The following is a 16058-nucleotide window of genomic DNA, read 5'->3' as shown; positions in this document are numbered from 1 at the left end:
CCCTAACTTGGACTTCCACGTGGGGAACTGAAGCTAAAGAAAGATAATATAAAAAATAATTTAAAAAAATCCTGATTTTTGCTGGGCTTTATCCAGGATTAGACACCCCACTTCGCTGCGGGCAACAGCTTTCTGGTTCACCCCTGTACATGCTTTGCATGGCTGCAGCCGTCAGGGCACCGCGAGAGAGTCTGACCCTGAACAAGGTGCAGAGCAAAGCTCCCGTGGGACCATCGGAGACCACAGAGCTGCTCTCTCAGCTCTCACAGACCAGCACAGCACCAGCCTGTAGATTCATTCAACACCTCCGTGGCCGGATTTTCAGCCCTTCCCTCCCTCCTCCTGCCTTCCTCAGCCTGCTGCGAACAGCCACACAGCGCGGCACACCCCCTGCCTGCTATTTCCGAAGCCCATTTCTCCAAGCATAAAGAGATCCTTACTCCCTTCCCCAGCCCCTGCAGACACCTGGGCTACCAGCCCCCAGAGCAGGATCTGGCCCCCAGCAGCTCCCAGGTATTTGTTTCACACCTCAGCTCAGATAACAGCCCCGTCTTCTCACCAACTGCATTCCAGGAAGGGAAAGACAGATGCAAGAAAGCCCTGGTGTGTGTTTATTTTTTCCCCGCTTTAGACAGGCCCAGGCCCCTGCTGCAGAGCCCCTGCACTGCCTGTCCAGGACCACATCTGAATCCATCCCTATCGGATCGCAAACTGCTTCCCCAACAAGCTCAAAGCGGGTCTTTATGTGGCCATATAAACCTCCATGGAAAATACAAGCTTTATTAAATAAATTAAAGGTATTATTTTCTCATCATTTTGTTGGATTTTCTAGGAAGGATATAATTTTTCATTTAACTCCATTGGACAAAAAAAACCCACAACTGAAAACCTATAGAAAGGTATATTACCCTGTAGCAGAAAGTTAGATTCCTCCTACATAATACTATAGGATGATTTAAATAGAGCATATAGGAATATAACATGTTATTAAATTGTATAGTATCTTTCTAGAAAGACCTACAGTATAGGATTCTAAAAATTACTCCCCAAACCTATTATGTTTCAATCTAGCCCAGCTGGTTTCCTTTCTATTACATGCTGCAAGACTTTTCCTGAAAGGTTAGGATTTTAATTGCGTCGTGAAATGCTGCCGTAATCATGCTCCAAGAACAGCTCCAAACTCCTCCGGACATGACAAGCATGACCAGGAAATGCCTGACCTCAGGGCGGGATGGATGCAGGGATGGATGCAGGGATGGATGCAGGGATGGATGCAGGGATGGATGCAGGGATGGATGCGACCCCACCCTCCCCCACAGTCAAAAAATACCCTTATTGACAAAGGGGAGAGGGGCCCAGCTGGGGCAGAGCTTGTCCCAGCCCCTTGTTTCATAGGTACAAAGCAATTCTGTATTTCAGTTTAACAGTTCCCAGCCCTCTCCCAGCACTCACTACCCCAAACATTCAGGGGGTTCAAACAGGTGCCCCAGTATCATGCATCCATCCTCTTCCCCCTCTGCAAGAAAAAGAGTTAGGGATAGAAGTTGCCTTTAGCTGTTGCCATAGAGACTCTCCAGCTCCACAAAGAAACCCCAAATCTTGTCAAAAACGGAAGAATTTAAGATTTTAATCAGTGAGAACGCACGGGAGGCCAGGAGCATCAATGCACATCCTTGCCTTAACAGTCTCTGGCTTCAGATGTGTTCGCCCCTCGTTTAGTAGCATCCTCAGAGTCAGCCAGCAGTGGAGATGGAATGAGAAGAACGAAAGCAATGAAAACCTCGTCCGCTTTCGAGTTTTTTCTCTCTCCACCAAAGCAGCCACTCGCTGGCCAAGCTGATTTCTGGACCAATAACCCACTGGCCAAGCTGTTTGTGTTCCCGTTTCCTTCATCCACTGCCAGAAAAAGAAAATAAAATTCAACAATACAAGCTAGGCAAAATACTTCCCGGAACTATGGCTATTTCTCCCATAAACTTCACCTCACAGTCGGCGTGGCCAGCAGCGGGGGGAGGAAGAATAAAAATAAAATCCCAACTTCTAGCACCACGAGATGTTTTTGTGACTGTCTTGAAATTGCTCTTTTCTGCCACATCCTCCACATTTACTCCTGACCCGACTTCCACCGTGACCACAAATCAAACACCGTGGGATAAACTCACTGCTCTGGCATTTTCGCTGCTTGGCAGAGCCCCGGCTCCGGCCGTGGCCCCTGGCTAAGACAAACACTGCTGGGAGCACGCTTCGGTGGCTGCCTTTCGCCTGCCAGCCCCGGTGGCATGCTGCGGCATGCCGAGGCGGCCGGAGGTTCCTATTTTACCACCGTTTAAGACTTGCGGTGAGTTTGGGAGAGTATGGCATCTGTCAGCGGCTTGGGGATGGGGCAGTGGTATCACCAGGCAGTGGGATGCTGGGGATAACCAAAGCCGCAGCATTGGGGAAAAGCCTCCAGTGCCAAGGGGTGTTGTGTTTCATGCCTGAGGATATGAAGTTTGAGGAATACCAAAACAAGGAACTTCAAAAAGGAGCAGTATTGGCCGGGGGAATATTGTTGTATGAGCTCAGCCTCTTCGGAGCGATGGAAAAAATCACGCGCTGGCCCCGAAGGGATGGCGGTAGGACTCTGTGTGCGGGGGCAGAGCCGAGAGACATGCCACCAGCATCCACCCAAGGGGCCCAGAGGGGAGCTGGGGGGGATGCAGGCACCCATGCCAGCAATCTGCAGGTGGAGGTGCTCCCACACACATCCCAGCATCCCGAGCTGCTCCACAGCCCCAAAGCTGGGGAAGGACCCAGACCTGGGGGCTCAGGCAGGTGGCCCCACAAGGCCCCTGGCATGCTGCCATAGAGGCAAGCTTGCTGTTGGCTTGTAGCCCGGGCAGGCTGAGGTGTCTCTCCAAAACCTTCCACCACCACTACCGAGTCCCCATCTGCTCAGCTTCTCAGCCAGCTCCTTGCATTTACCTGCGGCTGCACGCCCAGATGCCCACCAGGATGAAGGTTTGTTTGCTTTCTGCTAACCCCATCCCTCCCAGCGCTGGGGGATGCAGGATGCATCCACACCACCATCAGCTCCTCCAGAAACCAAGAGATGGGTCAGGACCTGGCTGGCAAGGAAGGTGCTGGAGGGATATGGTGCAGATGGGGAGTCACATGCTAAAAGAGCCACTCCAGCACCAGCTCATCTTTGGAAACAAGATTACTTTGGCTTGAAGGTCACTGGGAGAGGAATTCTGTGACTCCTTGCTGTGCCTTTCCTCTTCTTCCATCACAAAAGCAGGTTTCGCCACCACGCTGCCATACCCCAGGCTCTGCTCAGCCCACAGCAGCTATGTGTGTACATACACACCCACCGTGTGCCACCCTACCCTAAAACTGTCCCCAAGTCCCCCAGCTGCCCTCAAGGCTGCTGCCAAGCTCAGGGCAAGGGCTCAGGGACCCTTGCTCCTCCCAGCTGCTCCCATTTTGCTCTGGGCTACAGCAGCCAGGCACCCACAGGTGCAGCCAAGCACCTGCATGGCCTTGAGATCCAGGGTTGAGGCAGAGGGTACCATCTCCTGTCCTCAGATAAAGGCTACGGGTCACTCCGGCTCAGATTCACCAAACGTAGGGAAAGGCTCCCAAGCACCCGGCGCTGCCCGGCCCCCAGCCCTCTCCTGCGCCGCCCCATCCCCCTTGAGCAGCTCCCTCGCCTGCTTTCTCTCTTGCTGTGCCTGTGTGTGGGTGTATTTGGAAACGAGATCTTTCCAGCTGAACTGCAAAATGAAATGCAGAGATCACAACTCCTCGAATAGCTCCATCGCGCGCACGCGCACACACACACACACCCCAACCTCCATTCTGCCCCCAATCCAAAACCCTGGCAATAGTAAAAAAAAAAAAAAAAAAAAAAAAAAGTGGAAAATCAAGGTATTCAGCAGCTGAAAGGAGGGAATTTGGGGGAAAGGAGGAGGAGGCACAGCAAAGTGCTTTTGGTGCATCCCTTTTTCCCCCCAGTTCACCACCAGCTCTGCAGCTTGACCATCACTTGCCCACCCCTGCGCGCTCCTGGAGCCAAGACAACCCAGTTCCATGGGGCTATGAGAAGAGAGGAAACAAAACCCAGCAACAAGCCAAGCCCAAAACCCAGCTGCGATACTTGAACATCTGCTGCTGGAAAAGCCAGAGTCCATTTACCGAGATGAAGGCAAAAGCGTTTCCACGCTCGCTGTGGATACCCTGCGCTAGCCTTGGGCTCCTCCGCTGTTTTCCAGCCAGGTAAAAGGCAGGATTTCCTTGTGCTGCTGCCTCGGGTGGTTTCTGAAGAAGAAGGGGTTTCGATTTGCCCACATCGAGGGCAATTGCTGCCGCAGGAGTTGTGTGTCAGTGGCTGGAGGGGAGAGGAAGGGGCTGCAGGAGGGAACAGGATGTGCTTCATCCCAAGGGATGGACTGGCAGGGTGAAATAGCAGCATCCTAAGAAATACCCTCACCACAGCAATGCCTAATGCAGGCAAAGAGGTGCACCAGAACCTGGAGCAATAGGCAAGGGGGTGGGAGCACTGCTCACCTGCCCTAGGGACTTCTCTGCTAACACGGGCTGTGACAGCAAACAGGATCAACGTGCGCTGCCATAAGGAGAGTCACACAGGCAGCGAGTTATCCCCCGTGTGAAACAGAGCCCAAGAGGTGGGAAGGAAACACCCGCCTTAGCTGGAGGAAGGACAGACCGCCACAGCGCAGCTGCCCAGGGATGCTCCAGCACCAGCTCCAGCCTCACGAGGGAACCATGACAGGTCAGCCCGGCCCATGCCATCACCAAACCATGAGTTTCCCAGGCTGAGACCCCACGTGCACCCAGAACACATGTGGGTACAACAGGCCCAGGACACCAAGAAGCCCACCTGCCCGGGCATGGGGCATGCTGAGCTGCAAAATGCCCCATCCCAGCCCACAGCCAGCACTGCTGGGGTGCCTGGGGTCAGCATCACATCCAGACTGGAGCACCTGCATGGCATCAAGGGCTGAAAGAGAAGGTCTCAATCCCTGCCCCAGGCTCATGGATACCCAAACCCCTTGGCCATGGCTATTGAGGGGCACACTGAGACCCCCCAGCTCATCTCACCGAGCCATTCTCAACCCCCAAACAACTGCCTAGGGGAGAAAAAATCCCTGGCATAGAGAAAATGGGAGCAGATGAGAGTAAGAGGCTTCATCTGCGATCCATCTCAACTCCAGAGCTGAGGAGCATCACCTGCGCCTCTTCTCCAGGTCAAATCGGGCTCCGCACCCTCCAGCACCCAGCCAGCCGGGGGATTACAAACAATAAAACGATTTATGCAAGGCAGAGGCCCTCAAGATTTATGCCATATGCTCACAGTAAAGTGCAAACACATTCCCCTCTACACGTTGCCGAGTCCTTTGTCAGAGGAATTTGGATTTTTTGACCCCAGAAGTCAGGATGAGTCTCCAAAGGAGCATCAGAGACAGACGTGCACTGTGACCCCCAAGCAAATTATGGTCTCAGGGGTATATCCTGAGACGTATTTATAGTCCTCCAAAGCAAGATAAGTCAATAACCACATACAGTAGCCGTTACAAGTCAGATACTAATTTAATTCCTCTCCTCCCTGTCTGCCCAAATAAGCATTAATTCAATGGAGCATCAGGGCCCCGTTATTTATCACTCTTACTGGGGTTTCTCTTTTCTCCCAGTTCTACAATTGCTACAGCCAGGCTACCTAGACACAGTGCTTCCCAAATTAAAGATACTCTGCATCCAACACAGGCAGAGGACCACCAGCCTGGACCTGGGTCTCATGCTATTAGCAGCTAACGCAGATGCGGAGGAGGCTGGTTAAAGTGCAGCCCATCAAATGCACTTGAAAGCCTTATTCAATCCACAGCAGAAGGAACATTTTATTCCTACGGACCCGGGGGCTGAGCAGGAGCAAAGACATTTGCTCCCTCCTGCAGGATCCGGCCAACCCAGCCCCGGGGGGCTGCGCCCCCACCAAGACAGCGCTCCCCATCATCCCCCCTGCCCTGCACCCCCCCCGAAGCTGAGTTCCTCCCTAGTCTAGTCTCAACCCAGAGCTAAAAATGAACCTTATTCATGATTAACATCTATATTTGCATAGCGTGGCTGGCAGCTTAACACCAAATAAATGTTTTGGCAGAGGGAGTCACAGGCATGGGGGCGAGCTCTGCCCTCCAGAAGGGAGCTTCAGCCTTGCCATGGGCTAACAAGCACTTTCTAATTGAATTAACAAATCATTAACAAGTCCTGTTGGCCATGTGGGCAGGGGAGGGCCCTGCCTTGGGCTTCTCTGGCCACCAGCATCTCTGGAGTGCGGAGGCAGTCAATAACACCGTAGGAGGAGTGAGTGCTAAGCCTGGCCTGATTAAGTTATGAATCACAGGAAATCCTGAAGGCATAAACCCCCCAGGGCGGTCGGGCTGCCAAGGTGGGTGAATCCCTGTGAATCCCCTCAGCCAGATCCACCGCCACCAGCTGTGGGTTTGCCTTCAGCCCTGGGGTTAGAGAACATCTCGAGGCTGGTTCGGTGGATGCACTGGGGGAAATCTCTTGGAAAAGATCCAAATTAGAGATAAATATCAGGATGCTTTGCATCAGGAACCCTATAAATGTGGGGCTAGCATCTGGATTACAGTGAATAAATCCCCTTTTCTTTATAAGCTTGCCTGTGCCAAGCTCCCGGCTCTCACCCATCACCTGCCTTAGCATTTTGTTCCCATTTTCAGCCCTCTCCTGCTCTCACCCCTGGGGTTTTTATCCCAGCAGAGCGAGCGAGAAAGCCGGGAGGACATGAATGACTAAAAAAATAACCAAACACCCACCAAAACACAAAAAAAAAAAAATAAACAAAACAAACAAACAAAAAAACCCCACACCAAACAACAGCCAGTCCAGTCTGCCTAGGAAGCACATTAAATATCCCGACCAAAACCACGTTTCAGGCACAGGAGCCAAACCAATAGACAATTTCCATCCACTTGTGACTAACCGGTGAACTTCTGAGGGTTGAGTCACGGGCACGTCCCAATCCCACACACGTGTGTGTGGCCCCAGCCTGGGGCTCACACTGGGACCTGCCCGGCCGTGCTGCACCTCGGGCACGTGATGCTGTTCCTGGCACCCCGACAGCCCCCTTCCCGTAAGGCAGTAACCAGCGCCATGGCAGTCATCACTGAGATCAAGCCTGAAAATATCTCACAGCAAATATTGAGGCCGAAAAATGTGTTTTTTTTCCATCTGCTCGAAGCCTTTTTGCTGGGGCTTTGGTAGGAAGCAGATGTGAGAGCATCCCAAAGCACGATCGGTCGTTACTCACCATTATATAAAACCATGAGAATTTCCTCCTTTGTTTTCTTCCCCCCCACCCCCCCTCCCTCCATTTCTTAGCACCAGGCCAGATTCCTGGGTGAGAGGCCAAGGCTGGCAAAGGTCAAAGCCAAACGAACCCAGGTTGGGGGAAACCTCCACACGCATCACCAACCAAAGGGAATATTTCACATCTAGGTCGCTCAGCAGAGAGCCAAGGTGCCGGGGAAGGGAAAGCCATGATCTGGCCTCATAACAAACCCAGAAACACTCAGGCCTCCTAATTAACTAGGAAATTAAACTCCCTCCAAACCACAGCGAAGCTTCAAAGCCCTCCCAACCTGACTCCGGATGCTCCTTCCCCGGTTCCCTGTGGACGGCCCCGCTCCCCCTGACCCTCCTCCCCATCCACAGCAGCCAGCAAAGCCGCCAGGGGCAAAGGCTCCCCGGGGCTCCTCTTCCAAGGGAAAATGATTTCATGATCCAAATGAAAAAGCCATCAGGGAGGTTCATTTTGGCCAAAGGTTTTGCTCCCTCCCAGTGAAACGGTAGAATGAAGAGGAGAGCCCAGCGAGACCTGGGCAGGGAACTTGGGGCAATCAAAAACCTGGTCTTTTCTGTACGGAAAAAGAAGTGAAACAGAGTTTAAAGTAAAAATAGGAAAGAATCATTTTTCAGCACGACGCCAAAACATCTGCAGGGGGTGGGGGGGGAGAAGAAAGCAGAAAATTTTCTATGCATCATAAAATCTTGGGTATTTCCAGACTGGCTCCAACACCCAGTGCTACTGAATGGGGGAGAGAGCACAAAAGCCGATCAAGTTGAGAGCAGCGAGCCTGCATGGATCAGCCAGGAGACATGTCGGCCCCATGGATGAGCAGCAGCTGGGGTGGTCCAGCCCCATCCTGAATTGCCGCCCGCCTGCCTAAGCCCCCCAGCCCCAAGCACAAGGGGCTGGGAAGAGGCTGCGATCCCCTCCCAGCCATCCTGCCTCGGCTCCTGGCCCCAAATGAAAAGCAGGTCTCCGGAGATGGCCCCCCACCCCGCGTGGGAGCCCTTGTTCCGGATTTCCTACAAGGAGCCAAAGCAGAGCTGTCCCTGAGGAGAGCAGGGTCCCCAGGCAGGATGGGGCCACCCCTCCCGGCCGGGGCTCCCCGCACCGGGATGACATAACCATGAACTGCATGAGGCCGAGCCTTTTGTCTGCGCGCCGGGAGAGAGGGAGGGAAAGCAAGAAAGGAAGAAAGAAAGAAAACTTCTGGAAGTCATTACGATTCCTCTGCTCCAGTCTCCTTTTTGGCAGACAGCTTCCCTCTCCCCTTCCCTCCCCCCCAGCCCGCTTCAAAATGCCAGCCTATGATTTTTAAATGAGAAAAAGCTGTGCTATACTCCAGCACTTGGATAAACTCCTACACAAACTTCCAGATGTGACACAACAGCCTGGAAGAGGGAATTCACAGAAGAATCTCCTTAAAAAACACACACACACGCAGGGAGCAAAGGAAGTGCCTGGCTGCCGGCAGAGCCAGGGGATGGATGGGTCCAGAGATCCCGGGTGAGATGCGGTGCATTACACAGATGAGGACCAAGCAGCTCCTGGCTCTACTGGGGAGGCAGCAGTGAGAGGGATGCTGACCACTGCGCCCAGCTCTGGGAGGTGAATACTGCCCACCACTCCTGCCGAGCTCCCAAAGGGTTTGCGAACAGCAGGGAAGAGCTTCTGCAGATATTTGCCCCCCTGGGAGGAGGGAAATAACCACCACACGCTTGTGTAGCCCTTGGTAAAAGGTGATGGGTCCTGTTTCTCTCTGAGACCCTCACTCAGGAGCTGACAGCAGCCCAGGGACGCACCAGCACCTGCCCTGAGGAGCAGCAGGATGCTCCATCCCAGCCAGGGGTCCAAGGGGCTGCAGGAGCCCCCCAGATGGTATCAGCTGGGCAAGTTGTGTTTCTTATTTACCCCCTAGGAGCCAGCAGAGGCTCAGTCGCTGCAGGAGCATTTCCATCTGCCTAGGGAGGGGTGGGAGGCACCGGCCCGTGAACCAGGTCATGGGAGAGAAACAAGTTCAGGTGCCCTGGGATGGATCAGACACAGGTGAAGCAAACAGATTCCAGGGGCTTTAAATCAAAACAAGATCCATTTTAGGTGCAACCTCTCAAATCAAAGCTTTTTGCTTTGTTAAACTCAAAAAGTGAGGTTGGAACAAATGTACCAAAGTTGAAAGGACACGACGTGCACTCTCTCCTCAAAACACATTCTTTTGTTATCAAAAGAATTATATTTTTAACCCTGTGCTACAGTCAAACCCTTTAAGCAGCAGCATGTGCAGTGGCTGGCTCTCCCCATGTGCTGGCACAGCCGAGGAGGGGGTGAGGACCCCAAGCACCCACCGAGGTGATGAGGGCTCTGCTCGCCCACTGCCCGCACTGCAGCATCCCCATGGGATGCAGTGCTTTGGGAGGCACCGCCGGGCTGGGGAGCCCAAACGGCAGCACAGCTCGGTGGGTTCAGCCCTCGTCCCCACCATGCAGGAGGCTTCTTGCTCCGGTGCAGTCAGACACACGGACATGCCCCTGCAGGACAGCTGGATCCGGCTAAGCTGATGCGGAGTGGCACCAGCACACAGACCCCCAGGGCTCAGTGCGAGCTCAGCGGGTGAGGGCTGACCACCCCCCTTGCCATGGTCAGCGCTGCCCTCCAAAGTGCACGGAGCCCCAGCTCGGCAGCTCCAGCAATCCCGTGAGCCAGCCTGGCGCATGCCTCAGCTATGCCTTGGCACGAGGCCCCCAGGGCTCCAGGCCCGCTCCTGGAGGCTGCTGGCCATCTGCAGCTCTGCCGGCTTCCAGGGAGAGCTGGGGGCACTCAGCAGCTCCCCGGGACGGAGCCTTTGATCATCCACCTCTTGCTAATGGAAAGTGAGCGGAGCCATGCGAGGCGACTGCTGAAAAGCCCTCTGGGTTCTATTGCAGACCAAAGGCAGAAGGCAGGGCTGCTTGCTGTGACCGGATCGAGATGCGTTTCTTTCCTAAAGCCATTTTCAAAACCCAAATCCCAGCGACCCTGCAGTGGAGCAGGCAGCCGAGACAGGCGTGCTGCTCCCAGCATCGCCCAGACCTCTCCTCCCCAGCCAGGGTATTCGTGGAGTTGCCCTTTGCCCTTTGAACCAGGAGAAAAAGACGGGATTTCAACCAGCTTGGGGGCACCTTCCAGCAGCTTTTCGCAGCCCCCATGGCCAGCATGCTGCTCTCCAGGCAGCAGCGCTCTGCAGGCAGACACCACGTGGGGGAAGAGGCAGATTTCAGTACTACAATAGAGATCACAGGCCCTTTCAGTTACACTGTTATTTTCCTATTCAGAGCTCTTAATACCAAGCAGTAGCATCCTCCCCACTTTCTCCATCCCCGCTCTTCAATCACTCGGCAACCCGCAAGAAATAGCCTCGTTTCTTGCCTCTGATCAGAGGAGCAGCCTGGCACAGACCCTGCTACAGCCTTTCATCCTCCCAGCCTTCGCAGTGCTTTTATTTTACAAGTGAAAGTCAAGTAACCAGCTTGCCTCCTCTTTACTCCGCGTCCCCCCCCCCCCCCCCGCAGAGATGCCTGCTCCTCCTCGCACTGCCTTGCCAGCACGCACACCGGGACACCCTGCCTGTCACCGCAGCCCTTCCCAGCCCCGAGCCTGCAGGTCCAGTACTGTGACCATTATATACATCCCACCCGTGTCCCTGCTCCTTCCCTTTTGACCCAGGTTGTCCTCACCCAGGGCAGAGCCTTTCATTCCAGAGCCACTGGGAACATGTGGGTGGGAAACCAGGCTCGTCCACCCCAGGTCCCCGCAGCACTCAGAGAGGTTTTTGCTCAAAGACCATGATGGAGTGGAAGGGCAGGACACCTTGGCAGGGCTGATACAGTTTTAGAGTTCAAACCCCAAGATTTCAGGCTCTGGAGTATTTCTGGATCAGGACAAACTTTATGACCTCTTTCTTCTAGCCCTGAGGGAGATGAGGAGCAGGAGAGCAGCACAGGTCCTCCCATCTGTGTTCCAGACAGCAAGGGAGAAACCTCCCTGGCCCAGGCAGAGGATGCTCTGAACGGAAACACAGTACAAAAGCCTGACAAACCACCTCAACAGGACTTTGCACCCGTGCTGGACGCTCAGCGCATCAGCCATCACACTCCCTCTAACGCCGCATCCCAGCCTCAGCTACCAGTGTCACACAAGCTGCCTGCACAGGGATGGAGAGCAGCATCCCAGGAGCTCCAGCTGCACCCTGGGGGCACGAGCTGCCCTTCCCAGGGCAAGCGAGGCAGCTGCGGGTACAGGAGCAGCTCCAGCATCTCCCAACACCCCACTGACCGCAAAGTTTATCAGCCAGATCAGAGCACAGCAAAGACCCCTTGCCAAGCCAGCAAGCTGTACATCTCCAGAGGCACAGCTCAAACCGGGCAGCCAGCCTCACCCAGGGAAAGGTAAAAGCCACCTGAGATATTGGCAGAAGCCAGCAAGAGCCTCAAACCCCCCAGGGCCTGATTCACCAGCCACGTGAGCCCAAGCGCTGTCACTCCTCTCCAGGGCAGCTGGTGGCAACAAAGACTTTCCAGCAACATGATTATATGGTTTTAGCACCGGGACACAATTCCTAGAAGATTACAGCCTGAGAAGGGCCACTTTACTGGCCCAGCACACTAAAGGAAAAAAAAATAAAAATAATACATATAAATAAGCAATGGGCTTAGCTCCAGCACTCAGGCTGCAGAGAGCCGAAGGGACAAACGAGATGCTGCTGTGCTGAGCAGCCCAGCAAGTGATGGGACACAGTGTGGGTGCCAAGCTGGCTACTGCCTTCCTCTCATCTGTAGGCTGGATCACCCTTTTTTGTGTTGTTTTTAAACGACCTCCCCCCAATTCTGGGTCAGTGACCCTGAAAACAAACAGCTGCACACAGACACATGCCTCAGAGACCCGCAGCATCGTCCCCCGTGGCGCCGGCAAGCGCCTTTCTCTGTCAGTAAGGAGTGAAAAATTAGCAACAAGGAAAATCCCTGCTTGTGGAGCTGCACCTAATGCTCATCCCCTGCTCACAGTGGTGCTTGCAGGTGCCCACAATACATCTAATTTTCCAAGGACAAAAGTTAATCTGCTTGTATTTGCAGCCACAGAGAAGACGCTTTTCAAGCCATTATTGAGGTGGAGGATTTTACTGAAAACAGCTAAAAACATGCAGGTGTTAACACCTGCTTCAAAACAACATCATTACAATTGGGGGGGGGGGGGGGGAAAGGAGAGACTTGAGAACATTTAAATCAGCAATCATAACTAATATTAGTCATAGTAGGCAGTAAGAACACACTGACTTTCAGCCTGTCGTTAACAGTTCTTCCCAAAACAGAAGGCTTCACAAAGTTGCAAGATTTCCTAAGATGCTTAAATAAATGCAGCTTTGAACCACTTAACTAGTATGAAAAAGATTTGGGGGGAAACTGCTGGGAGTATTCATGACTGGGAAGAGAAATCTTGTTTTTCCCCTCCTGGGGGACATTTTAAAAAAGAAGGCAGCCTGTTTATCAGATAAATCATTACTGAAGCTCCAGTAAAACAATATTCAAAACTCCAGCAGACCCTCACCACTATTCCCGGGCACACCAGCCGCAGCCAAGATGTAATTCCTAACAATTCCCACACACCAGGAACAGAGGACTCGCAGAGGATATTCTGGCCCTCTATACCATGTAACATGTCCTCCCTGCTACCGCACAGCTCTCCCACTCCAGATGTGGGTTTGCTGCCCATATGCGCTCGCCTGCGTTTTGCACAGGCAGAGCAGCACAGACCCGTAACTTCCCATCCAGCCGGGCAGCAACTGCCTCTCCCGCACCAGCCCCTGCTGGAAGCCACATAGCTTCACTTTATTTCATTTTGGTTTTTTTTTTGTTTCTGCAAATAATAAATGGAACTGGAGTTTGGGGATGGTAAAACACTTGCGATGCTACAAACCATGTGCTGGTTGCAACTCAACTTCAAGGGAGGCTTTAAAGGCACCAAGACCGTGGCAAGAAGCATTTTTTCTATTGTCTTTGCAATTTCTCTCTTTTTTTTTTTTTTTTTTTTTTAATCCCCCTTCTTTTAAGAGCTCAAACTTGACTGAAGCGGCTCGGACGCACAGCCTGTGCCAAAGCAGACAGGGAGTTTGGATGGAGACCAGACACCTTTGCAGGGTCACAGCTCACCCCAGGACCCAGTGAGCAGCAGCCCTTGGCCGATGTGCACCCAGGGGACCATGGTCCCCACCTTGCCCAGACCCCTCCAAGCAAGGAGCATCCCCCAGGGGACCGCAGAGAGCAGGCCCTTCGGCTAGCCTTGCACACTGTGAATTATTTAGGGACCCGGCAGCAAAACAGCCCCCTCAGCGCCACCACCTCCCTCCAGCTTGCACCCCCCTTAAAACCCTCGGGGAAGGAACTGGGGAGCCTAAAACGGGCGAGAAACAGCGTCAGATAGGAAGAACGGTTCTGCAAACCGGGGAGGCTGGGTTTAGGGTCCCCCGGTGTGGCAGGGGGGCGCAGGGACACCGCAGGCCGGCCGATCCCGAGGGAGGAAGGGCCACCCAGGGCTCTAGCCCCGAGTCCCGGTGGAGCGGTGGTGGAGCCCGAGGGAGTCGGGGCATCAGCGCGGCGGGGCGGCCGGGGTAGGGGAGCCCCCGCAACCCACCCCCCCCTCAGCCCCTCACCCCGGCGGGGAGCGCTGAGCCCCTTGCAACGGCCCAGAAAACTTCCCGGCCGAACACGGGGGAGGGGGCGAGCCCTCCCCAGCCGCGGGGACGGACGGACGGGTCCCCCCAGACCCCGGCTTCTTCTTCGTCACCCGGCGGGCTCCAGCCGGGAGGTGCCCACCGCCCCGCCCGCCGCTGCGGGGGTCGGGGGGGGCCCCGCGGGGCTTACCTCGCCGCCGAGCACCTGCAAAGGATACGGGTTACAGACCAGCCGCAGGCACCAGCTCCGCGGCCGGCTCTCCTGGCTCAGGTAGAAGAAGACGACGGGGGCCAGCGCCGGGTAGGGCAGCGCCTCCGCCTCCGAGTCGCCGCTGCCCGTCTCCCTATCCCCCGGCCCCGGGCGGCCCCCGGCCCCGGACAGGTCATTAAGGCGGATGAAAGTCTTGGCTCTGCCCGGCTCCGGCTCTTCCTCGGCCGGTCGCGGTCCATCCTCGTCCATCCTCCGGCCGGCGGCCCCGGGGGAGCCGGGGCGACGCGGGGCGAGCCGGTGGGGCGCCTAGAGGGGCGCAGCCATGGCAGGGCCGGGGGGCTGGGGGCTGCGGCGGGGCGGCTTCAGCGCCGGGGTGGCATGGCCGGGCGAGCCGCTGCCTTGCCCCCCGCCGGGGCCGGGCCGCCCCCCTCGCCCTGCCCTGCCGTCTGCGGGCTCCGTAGCTCCTCCTCGCCGTGCCTCCGGGGGCCCGAGCCGGGCGAGCCGCGGGCAGGGAGGCGGCGGCGGGGCGGCCCCCGCTGCCGGTGCTGGCCCCCACCCGCGGGGCGGGCCGCCTTAGCGGCTCTGCCTGCCCCCTCCGCGCCCCAACATCTGCCCGGGGCGGGGGGTGCTGCCCGGCGCCCCGGGGACGGGCGGCGGAGGATGCTCCCGCGGGCGGCCGCGCCGAGCCGAGCGCTCCGCACAGCTGGATCCCTCACTCCAACTTCAAGTCCCGGCTCCTCCTCCCCCCGCCGCCAATGGGGACTCGCCCCCGGCCCCTGCGCGCCTCCCCATTGGCTGCCGCGGGTGTCCGTCCGGGCGGCACAGCTGGACGGGCAGGCACGCTCCCCCGGCGCGGCGGCGGGGCTGGACGGGGCGCACCCGCCCGGTGCGGGGTCGGGCCCGGTCACCGGGGCTGCGGGGCGGGGAGGGGCTGCAGCGCCGAGCTCTGGAGGCGGGGGGGGGGGGGCGAGGGGGGGGGAGGGAAAGCCTTGCGCTGCGTTAGACGGAGGCAGATCCCGGTGGGACACGCTGCAGCAGCGGGAGGGGGAAGCCGGTGAGAGGCAAGGGCGCAGGGGGATGAAGGGCGGGACCCCCAGGCGAGGGAAGCCCGCCGGGGCCAAGGTGTCGAGGGCAAGAGAAGCCGGTACCGGGAGCGAGGCGTATGGCCGGTAGCCCGGGGTCCAGCGCCCTCCCGAGTGCCGCGGTTCCTCTCCTCGCTGCTGCACCGGCGAGCCCTGCCCGCGATGGTCGCCCTGCTGCCGGGCGCCAGGAGGCTTCCACCCGCCACGGCCCCCACCGCTTCCGAGCGGGGGCAGCGCTGCCGGGCTCGGCGCATGTGGGTCACCGCCCGATACCGCCCCCGCCCCCCCCCCAGCCCCCCGCTCCTCACGAGGGGCCACCCCGTCCAGAGCAGGTCGCCCCTGGGCTAGGCGGGGCCAGGGTCGCGGCCAGCAGCTCCTAGAGGGGTCGGGCCTCGATTCTGGGGGGGGGACGACACCCGCAACCCCCCCATCGGCGAGAGCAACGGGTACCCCCGGTCCCCCCTGCGCGGAGGACGCGGCCGGAGCTCCCTCTGCCGGTGCGAGTCCCGGCCGCGACCAGCACCGGCCCCGACGGCGGGGACCGCGCTGCCAGCATCGCCCGTTGGGGGGGCGGTGGGCACGGCCCCGAGGGGCGCACCACGCCGGGCGCTCCTGGTCAGGGGCCACCATTCAGCAAGTCCAGGTAAAGGGTTTTCTGCAGGCACCGCTCATTGGGAGGGCAGACACCCCCTC

General features: G+C 56.8%; 1 protein-coding gene across 17 annotated transcripts in view; it reads right to left on the bottom strand.

The window, feature by feature from the left end:
- The window catches only part of CACNA1G (calcium voltage-gated channel subunit alpha1 G), a 149991-nt gene extending 135007 nt beyond the window's left edge, over positions 1–14984 (bottom strand). For all 17 annotated transcript variants that reach the window (XR_008745815.1, XR_008745817.1, XR_008745818.1 and 14 more), the window contains exon 1: positions 14291–14984. Coding sequence is in view for 13 of the 17 variants with exons in the window: in XM_055796117.1 (XP_055652092.1) it covers positions 14291–14532 (242 nt within the window). In the remaining 4 variants the exon portion in view is untranslated. The remainder of the gene's footprint in view (positions 1–14290) is intronic.
- Between the last annotated feature and the right edge of the window lie 1074 nt (positions 14985–16058).

Source organism: Falco peregrinus, chromosome 2 (assembly GCF_023634155.1).
Source record: "Falco peregrinus isolate bFalPer1 chromosome 2, bFalPer1.pri, whole genome shotgun sequence".
NCBI classification, from domain to species: Eukaryota; Metazoa; Chordata; class Aves; order Falconiformes; family Falconidae; genus Falco; species Falco peregrinus.
This window is presented reverse-complemented; position numbering and strand designations above follow the sequence as displayed.